General features: G+C 42.7%; 1 protein-coding gene across 3 annotated transcripts in view; it reads right to left on the bottom strand.

Moving 5' to 3' along the window:
- Nucleotides 1-1,025: 1,025 nt before the first annotated feature.
- LOC118077130 (chondroitin sulfate proteoglycan 4-like) overlaps nucleotides 1,026-21,944 on the bottom strand; it is a 37,012-nt gene continuing 16,093 nt past the window's right edge. For all 3 annotated transcript variants that reach the window (XM_035100539.2, XM_035100538.2, XM_035100540.2), the window contains 5 exons: nucleotides 17,041-17,239; nucleotides 15,258-15,389; nucleotides 11,531-11,700; nucleotides 7,818-8,001; nucleotides 1,026-5,935 (listed from right to left, as the gene is read on the bottom strand). In XM_035100539.2, the coding sequence (XP_034956430.1) occupies nucleotides 3,891-5,935; nucleotides 7,818-8,001; nucleotides 11,531-11,700; nucleotides 15,258-15,389; nucleotides 17,041-17,239 (2,730 nt within the window). In that variant the 3' untranslated portion in view covers nucleotides 1,026-3,890. The remainder of the gene's footprint in view (nucleotides 5,936-7,817; nucleotides 8,002-11,530; nucleotides 11,701-15,257; nucleotides 15,390-17,040; nucleotides 17,240-21,944) is intronic.

Raw genomic sequence — 21,944 nt, 5'->3', positions numbered from 1 at the left:
GGATGATGTACGGGAAGGCCACCCCGAGACACGCCCGGGAGCCCCCTTTTATTGGCAATTTTACATGCTGTCAATGATTAACCCTTCAGGCGCAGTCTTCCGATCAAAGAAGGACACATACAACCAAAGGTGGTACTGTAATACCTTATATGGAACTGCCCACGAATACGACACCTCTGGTGACACCCCCAAATTCCCTACATGACGCCATTATGTACGTGACTGTTTTCCATGCTCCTGCCTCCATGCCTCTATCACATGCTCTTCTTCAAACACCCCTCCTAAGCCCATCTTGTGACCCTCAGTATTTTTCCACCACCCCATTGTTCTGCCCTGTCTTGTCTTGTCCTGTCCTGCTACTCGTGTATGCTATTCTGACATTCAGTGCGGTGTGCCAGCGCTTTTTCCAACCTTGGCAGAATCGATGTGGTTTGCCAGCGCCGATCCAAACCATCCCTACATTCAGTAAATCCAATCGAAACGTAAGAGGACAGAGGAGCTCAAGAGTCAAGAGTGCTACTCTACTTTCACTTCCACACTGCCAATGCAAAACCAGCAAAGTACTGGATGTGGGAGGGGGTTGGTCAGTCTTAATTTCTCCCCTCTTCCACTTTTATGGCTGCAGTATTACAAGGTAAAAAAAATTAAAATCCAGCCAGAATGAAACATTTTTCCATTTCATTCATTTCATTTCATTTGCTTTACTTTTTCCTCTTGCAATCAGAGGAGCCTAAAAGTATTCAATTTTTGTGGCATTGTACCAACAGTGCATAGCAGACTGGTAAGATTTCTCAATGCAACAGCAGTTCCGGTGTATGGCAAGCTGTGTCTTGCAACAATGCAGGCTGCTTTTCTTTTAAAACAAGAAAATGATAGCAGCTCAGTGCCATGCGTGGGTCTAGACCCGTACATCTTGGGATGGGAATAGTTACTTTTTGAAATGAGAAATGTCATTGGCTAACCAGCTGACTGTCCCAAAGCTATTTTGTCTTTTTACATATTCTGATGTATTATTAAGTTCTCTCTCTCTCTCTCTCTCTCTCTCTCTCTCTCTCTCTCTCTCTCTCTCTCTCTCTCTCACACACACACACACACACACACACACACACACACACACACAGTCACCTCTCCTTTCTGCACCTTTTGAAACTAGCACACATTTTGTCAATATCTAAAGTAGAGGGAAAGGTTGGACCCTTTGGTAGCTACATTGCACTGTTGCAAACTTTAAGTTACGATTTCTAGAAGAAATACTCGCCTTAACATTTCAAATAAAGCTTACCTGAATTTTTTAAAAAAGCGTATTTTTCTTAGAAATGATAACTGAAAGCTTGCAGCAATGCAGTTTCAACCAAACAAGAATAAAATAATGCACTGACTGTGCAGCAAAGTCTTCTGTGGGATTTTAAGCATGAATGGCATCAGGCCCCCACAACTAGGGATGGGGGAGAAATTTGATCCAGTTTGCCTTTAAAGGCAAACCTAATCCGCACTTTCCAAAACAATATGTGAACTAAAACTCAGCCATCCTTTGAAATTCACATTTCTCTAATTTTTTTCAGTGCAGTTCACCTGTCAAGTAATGATTGGGTGTGTGTGGGTGTGCGCGCGCGCATGCATTATGGTGCATAGAAAAGCATGTATTTGTGAAAATAACAAACGAAAAATGCATTATATTGAGGGAAATTGCTTTATAAAACTAAGCATATTGGGAAAAAATGGCACTAAAGGGCTGGTGAATTTTCATGAAAACTTAAAAAAAAATCTCAAGAAAATTCACAAACTGATCAGGAAATGTGGGGAACTGAAATTTTCAGAGTGGCCCACAGCTCATAACCCAACAGCTGAACACAGACCACCAGGTATATCTTGTGGGCAACCTAGGACAAGAGAAACTGGACATTAAGTCCCTGGCAGACCGCAGTATGTGACGGGTGGCTCACACTTGACTCTACAGACTTGTGGTAAGTTATGGTGTGTTGCTGCGTTTTACAGTGTATTTCTGTTTCAACTTCATATAGTAGTCCGAAGAACACATTCTGTGATACAACAAAACCGCTTCATTTCTGCTGTTCTGATGCAGAGCTCTTATTGAACCTCTTTTCAAGCTAAATCAGTTCTTATTTTGTGCAACTCGAGACAGAATTTTGGCCCAGGCTTGGCAATATACAAGAGGATATATTGCTCTAGACTAAGGCATAAACATAAAGATAATGCGGCAGACTGGCCGACGGCCATACAGATTTGCTATACAGATGAGAGGTGAAGCATGTATTTTTTAACTATGTTCAGCATTTGTAACGAAAAACACACAAAGCAGTGAAGGCTCACTATAGCACATGCCCTATGCCATCCATTTCATCTGCTCAAGAGAATTGTGGCGTCCTTGCTCACAGGCCTAAACAAATACCTTTAAAAATCACAATGACACTGTTTTGTCTTCAATTTGTGCCTTCCAATTGTGCAAACGTCAAAAGGATGTGGTAGAGATTAGCACCAGGCCCATTATTTTGGTGGGGGAGGAGAATATCCACATCTTTTTGAAAGCAAGTAGGCTCGGTATACGAGAGAGGGTGCAAAACTGCTGGTATCAAGTTTGATTTTTAAAAATTGTTGTTGCATAGAAGCATTTGTACACATTCCCCAGCTGATTGCAAAAGTACCAAAATGGACACTTTTCTGAAAATAGAGACTCTCGAGTCAAAAATTGCATATTTTACCCATGAAACCCTAAGTCTACAAATGTGCATAGAAGGATACAAAGTATTATGTGATTGATAAGATATTTATGGTTTGGCTGTCACACCAAACCATACTTGGCAATACTTGAAAAAGCCCTGTGTTTGCACACACCCTTCTTCCCCGTGTGCTCCACTTGATTCGTAACTTCCTGGTTTGGGGCAAACCATAGCTTCCCATTACAGCCAAACCAGCAAACTATGGCAGATGCAAACCCTGCAAGTCACGTTAGATATCAGGGCTCCATCTTCATTCTAACATCTGTTGACAAGGCAAAAGCCTGGCCAATCTGGAAGCTTCACAGTGCTTATGAACTATACAGAATGTTGCACCAATTCCCTGTGACTTAGGGTAGCTCTGAGACCCCAAAATACACCCTCCTTGCAGTTTATCAGTTAAGCCCGAAGCTCAGCCTCTAAACTACCTTTGCCTTTAGGACACTTCTGTCCCCGGCTATTTCTATACTATGCAAGACAAGGATGTGACCCTCTGCTTAAGTCTTTGCGGGTAGCAAGAGGGAAAGGGATTGAGAGAAGGGAGGGGGCAGAAACCAAAAGAAAAGGTGGCAGAGAGAGAAAAGGAGAGGTTCACTCATTTCAGGCCTGACTCTGCCCGCTTCTGGCTCAAGCCCAAAGTACCCCTAGGATGTGGTGGTTAACCCATGAGAGAATGCAGTACTCAACAGAATAAAGGCTCCTCACCCTGATGCAAGAGCTCTTCCATGCACTAATTCTGGAAATACGAGCTGCTCCAAGCAGAATAGCACTGAGGCATGTTGGGAAGTAGGCACATCACCTTAGATATTCCCCCACTACTGCCAAGCCACCCAAAGTGGGATGAAGTGGCCCATTCTAGCCAGGCAAACAGACTCAGGGAGGATGCAAAGCAGGACTGCTAAGGAGGGTGGTTGAGCAAGAGTCCCAGAAGCCAGGTAAAGTTGCCTGGATGGCCACATTCAGCCCCAGGGTCTGAGGTTCTCTGACCCCGATCTAGCTGAAAGCCCACTAAGATTCACTTGACCTGCCAGGGCTTCCAATGATGCAACAACCAGGGAATGCATATTTTAACCTAAAATAAATACACACCATCAAAAGCAACCCAGTGTCAAAATGGCAGAAGCCCACATGTTCCATAGCCGATGCAATGGCACACTAGACCCAATACTGATTGCGCTTCAAAGTTGGGTTGGTTTTCCGACAGTGCTGGATCATTTCCGGGTCAAGTCTAGACCAGCTACTTTGCAGAAGACTTTCTTTGGCTGGAGCTGGGGCAACTGGCACAGGATGAAGATGCTCCTGTCTGACCGCCATGAATGGGAAGGTGGTTGTTTTGCCTGCACCTTCTAGCAGGGGTGTCATTGTGACCACAGGGACAGTCAAACGCCTTTCCTGGCAAAAGTCTGGGTTGCTGAGAGCTGCTGGTGGCTGGCATGCAACGAGAGGCTTGGTCTTTTTGGGATTGTGGCACATTAGGAAGACGCAAACAGCCACCGCACTCGCAATGAACAGAACTGCCACAGCGGCGAGCGGTACAATGATGAACAGTCGGTTGCTGCTATGAGGGGGCTGAATCCAGGTGCTTCTGGAGCTTGTTTTGATGGTGGTCTCAGCCCAGGCAGATCTGCCCCTTGCAACCTCCTCATTAAACCATGCTTCTTTATCATTTTGATGCCCCTGGTGATTTTGGTTATGCCACGGAGTGTGGCGTGGTGCTTCAGTGTGCCCGTCACCCTCTAGAAAAATCAGGGGTTCATTTTTTGTAACGGTGTAAGTCTTTAAAATGTTTGCACTAGTAGTTAAGAGAGGCACTTCTGGTGTAAACATCTGAATTAGCGAGGGATCATGTGCCACTATGGCATAGTGAAACTGGCCCATGGCAGGCTGCACTTTGTCTGCTCTGAGTACAAATGTGAAGGAATCATTTAATACATCAACCCCTGTCATATTGGCATCTGCCTCGAGGAATATAGCACCCTTGTCAATGTCGCTCTGTGTGAACGCAACTTCACTTTTAGATTTGCTTAATGACCTCCTTAGCAGTTTCCCATAAGCTGGAGGCACCATCACTTCAAACCTGGGGTTGCTGTTTGTCAAGTTTGCCAGCTGCAAAGCATCCAGGTCGCTGGCTTTTAGCTTGTAAGCCACCCTATTTGAAATATTCAAGCCAAGTGCCGTTCGCACAAGAGGCTGGATCGTGATGTTCATAGCTTGTCCCGTTAGATTACTGTCCAACGTGAACACCGTGAATCCCAGCCTATCTCCAGTTGCAGTGAGGTCCGTCATACAATACACTAGTCTACCTGCATATAAATCGGCTTGGTGAAACTTGGTGACGCGCTCACTGTCAATCAATAAATGCCCGTATCTGGGGGGTTCTGTTACTTCAAAACTGATCTCAGCGTTTCTCCCATTTGTGGTCGCCGAAAGGTGTACATTCGTAATAGGAACACTGCTCTGCCCTTGTGAAAGCACCACCTCTGTTAGGTTGACCAAGGTGAGAGACATGGGTGTCACCTCAAGGTTAAACAGCTTGTACAGCGGACGGTGTTTTCCATCTGTCACGCTAAAGTAGAACACCCCAGAGGAAGAAGTTCCATCTTGCACAAACCAGACTCTGCCACCATCGACATCAGCTTGTGTAAAATCATTGATGGATTCGTTGAGATGAGTCTGCAGTGCTAGGTAGCCATTTGGGGGATTGCTTATGATAGTGTATTTGATCTCTTCCGGGGTGTTATCCAAGTCTTCCACTTTCAGGTTTTCTGGTCCTAGAACCGCTGTATCTCCTTGTAATACATTCAAATGTAGCTGCTTTGTCTTTAGCTCTGGAGTGTGGTCATTCACAGGCACAACAGTGATATTAAATGTCTCTTCTAAAACACCAGAATCAGGTTTTGCTGCAGACTTGCCTTTCTGGTTTAGCCACACAGCAAAAATAAACTGGTCCATGAGTGATTCAGAGTCATCGTGTATATAGGTGATTCCAAATTTGTTAAGGATGTATTGGGAGAAATTGGGTTTCTCCCTAGTAATGTTTCTTTCTCCCACCACAATTCTGCCATGCAGGGGCAATGATGTAACTTGATACCATACTTCATATGCAGAACGCTGTGACTCGGGTAATTTAAAGAGCAAATTTGAACCATCTAGGTTAGTTCTGTCAATTAAAACCTTGCCTCCTTCATGGACAACAGCACCTATTGTTTTTTCAAAGAAAGAAAAAGTAGTTTTAATTCACAGTAGCAAGAAATCATGGTTTAAAGGGCTGTGATAGATTATAATATTTTAATGAGTAGGGAAACACAAACTTCTCTCTGAAGTTATTTCTATCTGAGGCAGGATCTATAATTTCCAAAACAGAAACTAGACAAATGACTAAAAAAGGAGATGTGGGGCAGCAGGGGGAGAACGAGTTTAGGAAATGTTGGGAAAGAAGTAGCCGTTTACTTAGTTTGCCATTGGAATGGAAGGAAACAAATTATACTTTTAACAATTTGCACAGAGGAGTTGCTCTAACTAGCCAAAATAAATAGGAGACCCAGTGCGGAGTAATGGGTAGATAAGTGTTCGAATTTGATCAGCAAACCTTGAGCTCTAGTCCCTGCACATGCATGAAATGACCTTGAGCCACTCATTCCTCTCACATGAACCTACTTCACTGAGTAGTTGTGAAGACAAAAAGAACGTAAGACCATAAAAAGACTCCCACTAGATCAGGCCAAAGGCCCATCTTGTCTAACATCCAATTCTCACAGTGCCCAACCACACACCTGTGGGAAGCCTGCAATGAGGACCTGGGTACATGAACACTCTCCCCACTAAAGATTTCCAGTAAAGATTTAAAACCATCTAGGCTGGTGGCTGGGACGCAGGTGGTGCTGTGGGTTAAACCACAGAGCCTAGGGCTTGCCGATCAGAAGGTCGGCAGTTCGAATCCCTGCGATGGGGTGAGCTCCCATTGCTCGGTCCCAGCTCCTGCCAACCTAGCAGTTCGAAAGCATGTCAAAGTGCAAGTAGATAAATAGGTACCGCTACAGCGGGAAGGTAAATGGCGTTTCCATGCGCTGCTCTGGTTTCGCCAGAAGCGGCTTAGTCATGCTGGCCACATGACCTGGAAGCTGTACGAGCGCCACGACTCCAGAGTCGGTCACGACTGGACCTAATGGTCAGGGGTCCCTTTACCTTTACCTTTAGGCTGGTGGCTAAATCTTATGCAAGCAAATTCCATAGCTTAACTATAAAAAAAAGGACCCTGGGTGGTTAAGTCCAGTCAAAGGCGACTATGGGATTGTGGTGCTCATCTCGTTTTCAGGCTCAGAGAGCCAGCATTTGTCTGCAGACAGCTTTCCGGGTCATGTGGCCAGCATGAATAAAGTGCTACTGGCGCATGGAGGAGGACCGTGACGGAAGCCAGAGCACACGGAAACGCCGTTTACCTTCCCGCTGCAGTGGACAGAGCAACAGAAGCTCACCCCATTGCAGGGATTCGAACCACCAACCATCTGATCGGCAAGCCCAAGAGGCTCGGTGGTTTAGACCACAGTGCCACCCGTGGCCTATAGTTTAACAAAAGAAGTTAAAAGACTGTCTCAAGGCAAATCTAAAAAAATGTAGTATAAACACCGACAACTGGGAAACACTGGCCTGCGAGCGCTCCAGTTGGAGAACAGCCTTTACCAAAGGTGTCATGGGCTTTGGAGATACTCAATCTCAAGACGCAAGGGAGAAACGTGCTAAGAGGAAGGCACGCTTGGCAAATCCACACTGTGATCAACTCCCACCTGGAAACCAGTGTCCCCACTGTGGAAGGATGTGTGGATCCAGAATTGGCCTCCACAGTCACTTATGGACTCATTGTTAAAACCGTGTTTATGGAAGACAATCTTACTCGGCTACGAGTGATCGCCAAACAATAGTTTAACTATGCACTATATGAAGAAGTACTTTATTCACTGTCAAACTTTCAGCTTCCTTAGATGGCCCCAGGTTCTAGTTTTATGAGAAAGGGGCAACTTTATGTGGGCTGTCATGAGTTCCTCAATCATACAAATGTGATTGACAGCAATATACTGGTTTTACCTGTATTTGCAAGTAGCTGAGTGGTCTGATCATGTCCTTTAATTTCGTAAGAAATATTAATGAGAAACACCTGAGGATCCAGAGCTGCTGGTGGGGAGGAGACTGTAAAGGTAAAATAATCCTGTTCATTCCAAGAAACTGCCTCCTTATTTGCATGCTTGTAGATGAGCATCCCTCCATCCACCTGTCCAAAGGAAAAACAAATTACTGGAACATACAGGTAAGACAGCAGAACCGGTCCGAAACAAGTTTCCAGCTAATTCTTTGGCCTACAAAAAAGAATTACTTCACATGTGGAATTGGGCCAAACCTCAGAGTTAAAACCTATAATCCCGTGAAAGTGCTGTGGGAATTCCATGACCACAAAACCTTAATTCTATGTGTAATACAAAAGGTTTGCCCTCAAGCCGGGTAACAAATCTACTGGTTCATGCCAACGAGTGCTCAGAGGGAGACCCTGGTGCTTTCACAAGTGAAAGGAAGAATGCCTTCAAATCCAGAATCCCTCACCTGAGAACACTGTTAGGGAAGTTGAAAACCCATAAGGGAGTGCGGTTTTCATTTTTACATTGCGGTTTTATTGGGTGTCTTCATGTTTGAATTTTTAACGCGGTACAATATAAACTGCAACAGCAAGAAGAACAGGCAGGCACATTAGCACACAAGCAAGCCTCCTTCCTCTCAGTGGCACCACTAGAGTCAGACTAGTGATAGTCCCTGGACTGCCTCCCCCCCCCCTCCAAAAAAACACACACATTTCACAGAGCAGGCAATAAAGAAGTCTGAGTGATGTTGCAGACAGTCATGCCTGGTATATTTAATTCTGCAAAGCTGGTGCACTAACCATCTCTACCTAAAGCACTGAAAACAATATTAGAAAAAGTGATCTGTTTGTCGAAACACGCCAGGGGGGGTGGCACACGCAGCCCCCGAAATGGGACAAACCTCTCTGGGCGTCTTCCTTATGAAGCGCAGCTCGGGACATCCATAAATCTTCAGTCCCGGCACGCTTCCAGCGACACATATCAGAAGACTGTGTGCATTCGGAGTATTTATTAAGCAATATATACAGCACAAAGCAATCATGGCGTCTCTCCTCCTTCTCCAAGAGAGAGAGGGAGAGAGAGAGAGAGATAGAGAAAAAGAAAGAAAGAAAGAAAGAAAGAAAGAAAGAAAGAAAGAAAGAAAGAAAGTACAACAGTACTATAGAGTGGAAGACTAGCTTCCGTTCTCACACTTTCCAAGCCTAGAAAGTCAACACAGACATGTGATATAACCACCACACACCCAGCAATGGAGGAGTGAAATGCTAACACTGTTCACTCCCCACATGGCAGGTAAGGAGTGGTGGAAGAATATGCCCCTTTTTCTTTCTTCTGTTTTGGGGGAAAGAAGGAAAAGCCAACCCTTTCTCCCTTTCTCCCCGCCCCACTTCCTCTTACCATATAGGTAGCAGGAAGGTAACAAGCAGGTTACTTTCCCTTTATCCCCTCCCCACTGCAAAACCAAAGGAAAAACCATATAGCCAGTGTGTTACCTCCCCGCTACTTGGAAAGCAGGGAGGAAGGAGCAACTAGGGCAGCATGAGGAGGCTGGGGGGAAAGGAAGTGACGCTGGCGCCCCAAACCACCTCACAATCTGGCAGCACCATTGCTTCTGCTGCCTGCAACATATCTATGGAAATGTGCTGCTTTCAGAAAAGTAAAGGAAGGATCGACAAGCAGAACAAAACTGCCTTAATTAAAATTGAAGTCAATAATCAGAATTTGGAGTCAGTAATATTGTGCTTTAGAACATTTTAAACAAATCACATTTGTTGACTTGGTTTGGCTGTATATATCTCAGCTTAATAAGGTATCTGATGAAGTGTGCATGCACACGAAAGCTCATACCAAAATAAAAACTTAGTTGGTCTTATTTTAATATATATTTTATTGATTTTATATAATAAAGAGAACAAACATAAAAATACATAGCATACTTTCCACTGACTTCTGTCCACCCTCCCAGAACCCTCTCCTCCCACCAGAGGGTCCCCCGAAAAGCGGGCAGTCGACAGTGTTTCATTTTATGATTGAATTTCTTCCCACCCCTCCCTCCCACCCCTGGAGCCCCCCCCCCTGCCACCAAGAGGCTCCAAGGAAGGAAACGGGGGGGGGGGTGTCCATCCAACCATTTATCCAAACAAGAAAAAAAAACAAAGAAAAAAAGCCCCAAAAATAACCCCCCCAAAAAAGAAAAAAAGAGAAAAAGAGGAAAAAAACAAGAAAAAAAATCATTGTTATTTCTATTTCTATAAACATTGTGTGGGCCTCCCCGACCTCCCCCCTGCCCCGATTTCCATTTTCAATTCTTATTTAACAGTATTCTTATTATTATTCCCTAAAAACTTAGTTGGTCTTTAAGGTGCTACTGAAGGAATTTTTTTACTTAATAAACTGAGACAGGCTTAAGCCTTGTCCCTGTGTGTTGTCCTTGCACTGCTTCTTCCCTGCTTTATTCTAAATGGGATTTGACCTAACTAACCATAGTTTCTCATTATGTCCAAACCAGAAACTATGGTCAATCAGATGAGAAAGGTATCTCCCAGCCAGGCCATTATTGCGATCGTAAAGTTGGAAGGGACCTCAAGGTTCATCTACTGGTCCAACCTCCTCCGATGTAAGAATCTTCTGCCCAATGTGGGGTTCGGATCCACATCCCTTTACAGCAATCTTGTAACCATATTGTTAGGGCGACAACATTTAGCTGATTTAATTCATTAAAATATTTTGATTAACTCTAAGGAACCTTCAGGCAATCAGCAGAATTTTATTTGTTTTAAAACTAACACAAGCACTTACGAAAACTGCAGGCGGCAGGTGCCGGCTTAAAATACCCACTCCCTCCTGTGTAAGACGATAGTGTGGGGAAACCCTCTTTCTTCTAAGATAGTGCCTGTTGCATCATATTACCAAGAAACAAAGTCTGTTTTCTTTCTTTAGAGTAACTTTTCTCATATGCACATTTTAGCCCAGGAGAGAGTAACTTACCCAAAGTCACTTGGGATGCAATCATACTTTTAAATTAGAAGGTAGTATAGCCCTCTTTCAAAAAAAAGAAAAAGTGTATTACTTCGGAATAAATTTGTTTGGAACTGTTCTGCTAATTCAGTTTACAGCAGAGCAGAGGCAATATTTGAACTAGAAACTTCCTGTAGTTCAGCCTCTTAGCAACTATACACTGCACTCCCTCAAATTTATAAGGTTTCCCCAGAACAAATGCAAACTTGGTTTCTATAACGTTGAGGATATATATTGCCACAATCTTCCACTCCCTTTTCTTACTTAGGTTTAGTAAATGTTGATGTTAGCACACCCCACCCTTCACATTAAACTTAGCATACCATATAAGAGTGGTTCCCAAATGCCCCCACCCCAAAACCATTCATAAATTGCTGTGGGTCTTGGTGGAACACTTAGTAATTCTTCTGCCAGTTGTAGCAACTGTGTCATATTTAATTGTATTTGCACAGGCAAGCCACAGACCATCTGAATTCCATGGATCACACTTTGGGAATCCCTGCTCTATAATATTGTCCCTAACAAGCTTCTGCCCATATTGATCAAATGAAAGGGGTAGAAATTTTTCTGTGAATGTAAACACAATGGACAGCGGAGATGTATTTGTAACAAAGCCATATTGCCGACACCCATAGTAAAATGGACTCTTACCATAGATTGCGTAAAACTTGTAATATTGTGTGTGCTGTTACCAGAGACACTGATGAGTCTTCCAAGTTTCGGGGATTTTGCGACAGTAAATAGTATAGTTCTGTTTTCCGACTCAGCTACTTCATTGGTGACAGCTTTTAGATGGTGAGATGTAATGGGTTTCCTAGAACCTGAATAATTATAAACAGTATATTAATATTGCACTGAGCACTATATTTGATGCTTCCTTTTTACCATATAAATTGCTTAATGTGCAATTGTAATTGGCTGGCCTAGACATTTTGCCACCTAAGAACAAGGCAGTGGTCCCTCCCAATTCCACGTACAGAAGCCAATTGGACTTGCAGTCTGAAATAGTATGGTCTGGGAAGAACTGTTCAACAGTTAGGGCAGTAGTCAACTAAGTTTTACTCAGAATAGACCCACTGCAATTAATGAACATGACTAAGCTCATTAATTTCAGTGGGTGTCTTCTCAGTCAAACTTAACTGAATACCATCCATAATTTCTGCATGTTTGAATCAGCTCTTTGTTACTGTTCAGAACAGGTTCTCTCTTCATTTGTAGAAGTTTAAGGGGAAATTGATGAGCAGGAGAACTACTAAGTAACTTGTTTTATTTCTACCGAGAATTATAAGGCATTAAACCGAAATTTAGAAATGCAATTTTGGGATGGAGAATCAAGGTAATTAAAATAAAACTAACTGATGCATTGCTCCAGCAAAATATTGTCTGCAATCCACAATGATGTATTTCACCAATAATAACGTCCATGCTTATGTGGTTAAAAAGTGAACGTTTTTTTGTTGCTACATCATGCACTCAACAGATGGCTATTATGTAATGGGTCAAAGAGGCCAAGCAGGAACTCACCCAAACTTACAGAAAGGACAGTAAGAATAAAGAAAGCTTTTAAAAAAATCTTTTAAACTACTAGGTCAGTCTTTCGCAAGTATAAGAAACGAACTGCAAATCATTTCATTGTCTTGAAATTGGCAGTATCACAGAATCATATATTTTAGAATCATAGATGTAAGTATATATTTGAAACAGGCAGTTCTTTGGGATGTTGTTCAGTTAACTTTGTTTTACTAGCGAGCTCAGCCATAATAGCCACTGGATGACCTTTGACTAGTAACCTTCTCTCAACTTAACCAAGACCACACCATAGGGTTAGCATGAAGATAAAAGGAAGGGATACTACATATGCCAGCCTCAACTACTTAGAAAAAGACCAGGATTTTTTTTAAAAAAGGACCAGCCTCACCAACATGGTCCTTGGATTATACTGTACTGCAGGGTGAAATCTTGTTCCCTACATCTGAAGCCACTGGGTGTGGTCATTAGGAGTTCTGGAGCAAAGTGTCATCAGCATACTTATGACACACAACTTCTCTATAACATCTGAGTTAGAAGAGGCTATGCGTGATCTAGAGACTGTTGCTTGAGTGCAATCATGGACTGGATGAGGGCTGATAATCTGAGCTTGAAGATGGAGGCAGTTTGGGTGGGGTGGCTCTTGTGTCCGAGAAATTGGCCCGTTGCTTGTTCTGGATGGGACTGTGCTCACTCCGAAAGAACAGGTTTGGAGTCTAGGGGTGCTCCTGGATCTATCTTTATCACTGGAGGCTCAGGTAGCCCCAGTGGCTAGCCGTGCCATTGACTCAATTATTGCAATGTACTCTACTATCTGGAACTACCACTGGGTCTGCTCTAGAGCCTCCAGCTGCTGCAAAACGCTATATGCTACTGGTCAGGTTCAAGGTTCTTGCATTAATCTACAAGGCCCTTTACAACTTGGGTCCAGGACATCTCAAGGACTGCCCGATCCCTGATATTCTTGCCCAGTCACTGAGGTTTTCAGGAGGTCACTGTTACTGGTTCCCTGTGGCTAAGATCTATGGCTCATATTCACGAGGAAGCATGTGCCCAGTAATGTGGGCCCAATTTTATGGAACTGTTCTCATTTGGGATAGCGTTCAAAAATGTGGAGTTATCCAGATATCCAGATGAATATATAAAGGAGATTTTAAAAGTGAACCTGAACTATGATAGAAACACATCAGCACATTTTTTGTTTCAATATTTGAGAGACTTTCAATTTTTTTAAATAACAATTGAGCAAAAACAGGGTGAAAGGAAGACTGCAAGAAAGCTTAAGACAGCTTTTGTCAACTTTTGGACTACAACAACCAAGAGTGGGCAGGCAGGAGGTGATGGGAGTTGTAGTCCAAAACATCTAGAAGGTGCCAGGTTGGCAGAGCCTGGCCTGAGAAATGCAGGACAACTGAGAGGTGGATCAAAGTAGCCAAAGCTGTGTTTAATTTATATGAGCACTTTTCTAACTCAAAAAGTGCTCAAGAGAAAATCTTGGCAGTTATTGCAGCCCTAGCAGAGCAGAGCTAAATGTATGGAGAGATGCATTACTTTTCTCATATGGGAAAAGTGGAATAGTGGAACGGCTCCTTCAAAACTGCACCAGGAATAGTTTGCTTATAATTATCTTTGGCTTACCATAAAAAATCCCTATAAAAGCTAGTGCCTGAAGCTATCTCGGAAGACCAAAAGCAACTTCGGGGACAGGGGTTTAGATTTTAAAAGCCTTACCCATGCAGCTTATTACGATCACATTTATTCGGACTGAAACCCAAGTTTCATGCTTTGCTTCTTTTGTTAAATCAGCTCATTATGAGCAGCTCTGCATTTTATTTTCATGGTTTGTAGTTTTTACTGTTCAGCACCCAGAGAACATTAAGTTATTGTGAATTGTGCAAATGTTGTAAATAAAATAAATATAAAAATAAAAATATGCTGAAACAAAGTAAAACCCAAATGTTGCAAGCATACTGAATTATGCAAAATAAGTTTTTTAAAAAATTGTGTGTGTGTGAATTTCATATATTCCTCTGCTTCCAAGATTTAGGATTCATAATGGGAAAGAATGCAAATATAGTAGCAGACAACTCCTTTTGCACGCAGAATGTCTCACGTTAACAGCATCCCAGGGTCTGACAATATATAGTCTTTGAGAGAGTTCATACGTGACTTGAGTGAATGTGCATATGACTAACTATTACCATATATTAATTATTGTTGACCTAAAGTCAGCCTTCCCCAGCTTGGTGCCTCCAGATGGCTTGAACTACAACTCCCATTATATCTGACTATAGCCTAAGCTGGATGGGGCTGACGAGAGCTGGGAGTCCAATTTCTGGAGGACACTAGGTTGGGTAAGGCAGGGATGGGAAACCTGTGATACTTCAAAGGTTCTTCGGTTCCAGCTCCCAGCAGCCCCAGCCAACATGGTCAATGGTGAGGGATTATGGGAGTTGTAGTCCATCAACATCTGGAGGACCACAGGCCCTTAACCCCCAGCTTAGGGGCAGGCTATAGCTCAGTGAAGCACATGCTTTGCATATAAACGGCCCCAGGTCCAATCCCTGACATTTCCAGCTGCAGCTGGTAAACACTCCTTTCTGAAACTCTTGTGAGCTACTGCCAATCAGAGCAAGCAATACTGAACAGGTTGGACCAATGGGCTGGCTTGATGCAAAGCAGCTTCCTGCTTCATAACATGGTGTGGGAGCTCCATGTTTGCAACACCCCAAACCTTTTTTCCTTTCTCATAAAGAAAGAGCTAAACACTGAATATTGGGTTAGACATTCCATAGCCCCAGAGTTTATTCTTATTTCCTGGATATTTAAAAATGAAAATATAAAGTCTCACCTGGAAAGACAGCTAGTCCATTGTTATTTTCTAAGCGAATAACCAGAGTTCGAGCTGTGATGCTAAAAATTTGTCGAGGTGCAAAGTTTAGACCATCTGTCACTTGAAAATTGAAGCCTCCAGACATGGCCCCTGAGGGAAGATGGATAGATTCTTATAACAACAAAAATTATCCAGAAACATCTGACAGTATGTGGTAAAACTAAGTAACTAAGAAAAAAAATATAAATCTGGAATGACTATGATAGGCTTCTATGTACAGACAATCTTTGTATCTACAAGTGGACCTTGGATACAATGGAATCCTTTTAATTCTTTTTTTTAAAATCTGAACTTCAGTATTTTCAGTCAGCAGATTTGTTCACATATCATGGTAAGCCATAATTGATGGTTTGCCACAATTGCTCCTTTCTGGTATGTTTGTTCCTCCCTGTAGCATACCGATGAAACAAACCACGATCCCCAGTTAATCGTTATCTGAACCATGAATTGTGATTTGTTTTACTGTCAACAAACCATGATAAGTAGCTAAGGCTTGTTTTTGACTTGCTGGTTTTCATTTGTTGCAAGCAAACCAAACCAAAATGCCTTGTTTGGTCATAATGATAAGCCAGTGAACACAATTCGTTTCCTCCACATATTAGTGGAGGGAGACATACCTCCAGGAAATGTATTTTTTGTGTTTTATTAACTATGGTTTATCATGACGTGTGGACGTATGTTCTGGTGTCCATATCAAAGTGAAAGATCTGAGTGGGTGATGGACTCTACTTACTACTCAGTGGAGTAAACAAAACAAAATATTGTGGCATTATCTACAGAAGGTGGGATTAGTTCATAATGCATCAGAAGCGTCCAGAATTCAAAAGAGATCCAATAGAAAAGGGACAGACAATGGCTCAGTTTCCACGTAATGCTAGGCCAAACCATGGCTTACACATATGCACAAGAATGTGGGCTTCTGAAGAGATCATGGCGACTTTGCTCATCCTGATGGATTGCAGAAAGAGAAGCCGTGCTTGCCTTCGTTTGTCATCCAAACCCAGAGTTGCAGTTGGTCTCTTCCAGCCAAACCGCAAGCTGGAAACCATAAACAAGCCTTGCCTATCAATCTTGTTTTGTCTGGAGGAGACAAACCATGAGCTTGAGTTCAGACAACAAGCAAAGCCAACCTATGGCTTAACTCACAGCTTCACAACAGTACCAGAACTGGAAGCAGAGCAAAGTAGCAGGGATGTCCTCTCCAAAACCTTTCACGCTCACACGGTCACACTATGCCATGGTTTGGTTTAGCACTTATATGCAAACTGGGATGGGTGATGGAGGTCTGGTTTGCATGACTTGGGTGGTAGCAAGTCACGGCTACACTTTTCATTTAGCACCCTTATTCTTCTGGAATTGTTAGCCTTGCAAAAGAAAAAAAGAAAAATTGAGCAATCTTTGTAAAGTGATTGAGAAGCGTCATATAGTATACCATTGCTCCTCCCATATCCCACTTTCATATCAATGGAATATGGACAGAATAAATTCCATGGGGTTTTTACTTGTCTTAAAATTTAGCTTCCTGATTTCTGAGTTGTTCGTATGTATTTTCATCTGACATCAATGTTGGCTTGGGCTGATGGGAGCTGTGGTTCGAAACATCTGGAGGGCACCAGATTTGCCAAGGCTGTCCTATATTATGTTGGGTTATACCGGCATCCTTAAATGAACTAAAATGTAAGAAATCTATCCAAAAAAATAAATCACAACACTCAACAGCTGATACATGAACATGACATACCATTATGGACAAACACTAACTGTCCTTCCTCAATATGAGCTTGGGTAAAATTAAGGGTACTTTTGTTTGGAGAAGACTTGAGTGCCAAGTGACCATTGCTTGGAGGAGAAATAGAGTACAAGAGTTCTGCGGGAGAAGAATCTTTATCTTCTGCACAGAGGTCATTCACAGTTATTTCAGTGACTGATCCTACCCAGACCTTAAAAAAACAAAACCACACACACACAAGAGAAAAACAGGAAATAATTACACAAATTGATTCCGGTTACCCCAAGTGGTTAAATGTATAGCTTTGCAACTAAAGCAGGCAGGTTGGCAAGACCTAGGAAGGTCCATCATTAAAATCATTTCAAACTACAAAGACTTAAATAAGATATTGAACCAGTAGGACAAGGAATTGTGTATAGCCTGAGAGCAGCTGAATGCTTACGAAGATAGTCTGCGTGACTCACTCTGTCTCGACACCTATCTCAATAGCAGCAGTGTTTCATTGAAGTCTAGAACTGCAGGCGAATCTATGACTGAAACAAACAGGGAAATAGATGGGCTAATGCTGATGCTCTGCACCTCACAGTCTGGGTCAAAAGAAAGGCGCCAGGAGAAAATGGATTGGAAGAATGCCAGAAGCAATAATACCTTGGATATCCGCTTGCAACATGCACATGGCCGCAAGATAGTAAAAGGGAAAAGGGAAAAAGAAACATACACACATGCTTATGCGACAATAAATCTGTTAGTCTTTAAGGTGCCACAACTTTTTGTTGCTCTTGATGCAGCGGATTAAAAGAAGTTACCCCTCTGGGCCAGGTATTCTGCCTGCTATTCTGCAAGCTCTCTTGACCCACCCCCCAAACTGCTCTTTAACCAATCCGCTAAGCCTAGTATAAGTCGTAAATGCATACTCATCAGACATGACTAATTTCTGGTTTTTTCGGAGGCTGCTCTGTTCTCCAGTTTGTGGCATTTTTTCCCTGCCACACAATGAAGCTGGCTCCATCTAGCAGCAGCTGTGTGACAATTATGGAAAAGTGTCTGCAACATCAAAGAGCAAATAACAAAGCTGGCTTAAAAAAGAAAGGCCACCTCATTACTATTTGACAAGTCAGCTCATAATGGCTCTTTGGAGATGTTACTTTTGATTGACTGGGGGGGAAATGGGGGCAGCAGATTTTAATTAACTTTTTAAAACTGCATATATGTATGTCATTCCCAAAGAGGTATTCCTTTCTGTGTGAGAAAGATGGGAGAATGCTTCTTCTAAGGTGACGTCTTCTGTGTGCATCATCTAACAGCAAAGTATGGTTTTCTTCTTTATAACTATTGTTTTTCTAATGCAAACATTTGCGCAGATTTAATAAATCAAATCCCATTTTCTCATGCACAGGAAACAATACCTCCCTCATTCAACACTTAACATCTTTATACATACTCACAGTAAATATTACTTTAAAAGATAAAATACAATCTGCTGCCCTATTATAATTAGGGCCATGTTTTTAGTTCATTAAAAATGTGGGGCAAACTTCCTTTCTTATAAGACTACTCTGAGCCTACTTAGCACTTTAGCATTTCTGCAATGCCTCAGAGAGCTAAATATCTGCCAAACTAGACCTTGGCTTCCCTATTTAGTAGGTCTGCTTTCTAGCTCAGTAGCAGGCTTGCTATGGTCCTTTTCAGTACTGCTTGCAACACAGATTTTCAGCTCTTCACCACCTCCCCGACCCCCAGTCTCTTCCACGTCACTGGTATAACAGTCACGGAAACTTGCTTCATGCTAGGGGGTCTTGCTCACACCTATTTCTGGACCTCCAAGATAATCTTCTCCTGGGACAGTATCAAAGTCTCTACTTCTGCACAATTCCCTCATATTGTTTTTAATCAATTAGGTAAAGGTAAAGGTACCCCTGACCATTAGGTCCAGTTGCGGACGACTCTGGGGTTGCGGCGCTCATCTCGCTTTACTGGCCGAGGGAGCCGGCGTACAGATACCAGGTCATGTGGCCAGCATGGCTAAGCTGCTTCTGGCGAACCAGAGCAGCGCAAGGAAACACCGCTTACCTTCCCGCTGGAGTGGTACCTATTTATCTACTTGCACTTTGACGTGCTTTCGAACTGCTAGGTTGGCAGGAGCAGGGACCGAGCAACAAGGAGCTCATCCCATCGCGGGGATTCGAACCGCCGACCTTCTGATTGGCAAGCCCTAGACCCTGTGGTTTAGACCACAGCGCCACCTGCGTCCCTTTTAATCAATTACGCTGATCAATTGACTAAATATTGTTGCTGTGGTTATAAATATATAAGGATAAACCCAGAAGAGAAACCTGGGGATTGACTGTCCCATCAGTATGTTGTTATCACACACTGTTTCGGAAATTCCCGTCGCTGGTGGTGGGGGCCTGGGATGGAAACAGGGGCTGCGATTTGAGAAATGCAAATGACTGCCCTTGCTCTCACAGTTACATGTATTCTAGCCGCAACATTTCAGAACAAATGCAGGCATTGCAAAAGAAAATGAATGATGCTAACGACTGAGAAAAGACACCCCACTCCCAATAGCACCATTCACAAGAAATGCTCCTGGGCTGCATCAATGGGTGAGAGGGGGCTATATCATGTAAGCTGGCTTGCGCCACCCGACATTCACATTAGATGTACAGATATTGGGTGAGAGGTAATCTGGTATCCATGATGTCAGAGGCAGAACTAATCGATGTGGGTCTGCTCACATATTGATACAGGGCACGGCAGTTTCATGAAAAGGCTAATGTCTCTCTCTTTCGCCTTTCACCATTTGTACCTACTTATAATTTCACATTTTATTGTAGCCCCTTCGTTGTCACAAAGGAACACGTCATATTCTAAGCTGCTGTTGGGCAATAAGGTTTCATGTAATATTTAAAAGAACAACAGCAATCTTTGACAAAATTAATTCTCGTGTAGAATTCAATAGAAACACAGCCACCACGTCAAGCGATACCTGATGATGCCTCTGCTAAGGGAAAACAGATACTGTCATTGTGAAATGGGATCACTAGAATATGTATTTAGAGTAAGTCAATAAAGTAGCCCCACCTCAAAAAAGAAAAGAAAAAAGAATGCAGGTTATTGTGTCTAGTTGCAACCCTTCTCGACGGAAAGCAAATAAGAACCCCTTGCCATAAGAAATGATCCAGTTTTGCAAAATTAAAATTAATTCTCCAGCTTCCTGCCTTCCTGGGCCCAGAGAAAATTTAAAAACCTCAATGTCTTCAAAATGATTAAATGATTTTAATATTGAATTTTTCTATTGTAACGTAACTCTGGGACCACAGCGGGTGTCTACCATCTCCACAAATCCTGGAAAGGTGTTGCTACAGTATTACAGTGGTTACCAACCAAACATAACTCCTCCCTCCATTGCTACTGATTTGATTTCATCAGTATTATTGTTGTATTCTGTTACATAGGTCATAGTCAACAATGTCTTACTCCAAGGAGACCCATGGAAATAAATGGCTGTTAGGTGCATTAATTTCAACAGGTCTGTTCTGAGTAAATCAATGGGACATTTATTTATTTTATGATTGAGTCCTGATTTCAACAAGTTTTAAGCAGGGCTGGCGAATCTGTGGCCGTCCAGAGTTTGCGGGGCTGTAATTGTCCATGCCTGCTGGGACTGGGGGAGCCCAACAATTTGTGGACTGCTGATATTCCCAATCTTTACATTACTACCTTCCTCATGGCCCAGCCCATAAATTTCAGGGCATTCCGAAAAAGTATCATTATCTGTTTTCCTAGTTTTGTCTGAACACATTCTACAAATATAATACCAGATTCTTTTCTCTCTTTTTTACTTGAGTGAATCTGGGGGGAAAGGAATAAATTATGCCGCCATACGAGGGATTGTTAGAGTTCGTGGATATCCAAAGCTCAAAAGTGTACCCACAACCATTTAATTCCGTCTATTTATTCTTTAAATTCTAAACATTACTTCTAAAAAAAGTCACCTGCTTTGAACTGAATCTGCTTCCATGGGGATGTTTCTAGATCGGGGTGGGGGGGTGTTTCGGCCTCACTGCTGTACAATTAAATTAAATACTAAAATGGTACGAACCATCGTCAGGGCACCTTCTCACATTACAATTCCATGATTCTGTTTTTTGATGACTGGAGAAGCTTCCACAAAAATGAAAACATGGCCCCCTTGTGGTTATACAGATATACTACTGCACTACTGGTGAACATCTGTACCTATGCTTGAAATGATGGCCACCTTAGATCCTAACTAAGTGAATGGGAAGCAGCAGATCTTCCCTCCCCTCTGCTTCCTGTGGCTTCTTGAAAATCTGTTCTGGAAGGTTGGGGAACTTTCTGGAGTAGTGTGCGACATAAGAGCATAGGAAGCTCTCTTATACTGGGGCAGACAGACCATTGGTCCAATTAGCTGAATGGCAGCAGCTCTCTAAGATTTTCAGGGAAGGAACATTCCTTGCCCTACCTGCAGATGCCGGGGATTGAACTTGGGATCTTCTGCACGCAAAGCAGATGATTTGGATGGGGAAGGGAGATCAGTGGGAAATGTTGCACTACCCCTAGTTTCTCTAGCAGAGAAACAGGGTCCCAGTTTCCTCCAGGAATGGAAGGAGGCCTTGCACTCAGGAAAGGCTAGTGGGGATCCAAGTCGTTGCCATCTAGATGAAATTGCATTCCTGCTAACTTGAAACAGGCAGGATATAGGAGACCATTTCCACTAAGAATATATTCAAAGGCTTAATAATCCAAAACAGAAGCCACATGCCGTATATCACTCCCCAAGAGGCCAATCATGAACATGTGATTAATCTTTTGATTAAAAAGGGCTCGTGAATCATCCACTCAGATGGATTATTCCTCCAAAAAGGAAAAGGTGAAGAAAGTTTCAAATG

The sequence above is a fragment of the Zootoca vivipara genome, chromosome 11 (genome assembly GCF_963506605.1).
Source record: "Zootoca vivipara chromosome 11, rZooViv1.1, whole genome shotgun sequence".
NCBI lineage: Eukaryota > Metazoa > Chordata > Lepidosauria > Squamata > Lacertidae > Zootoca > Zootoca vivipara.
Note: the sequence above shows the minus strand (reverse complement) of the source record. Positions and strands in the feature narration are given on the sequence as shown.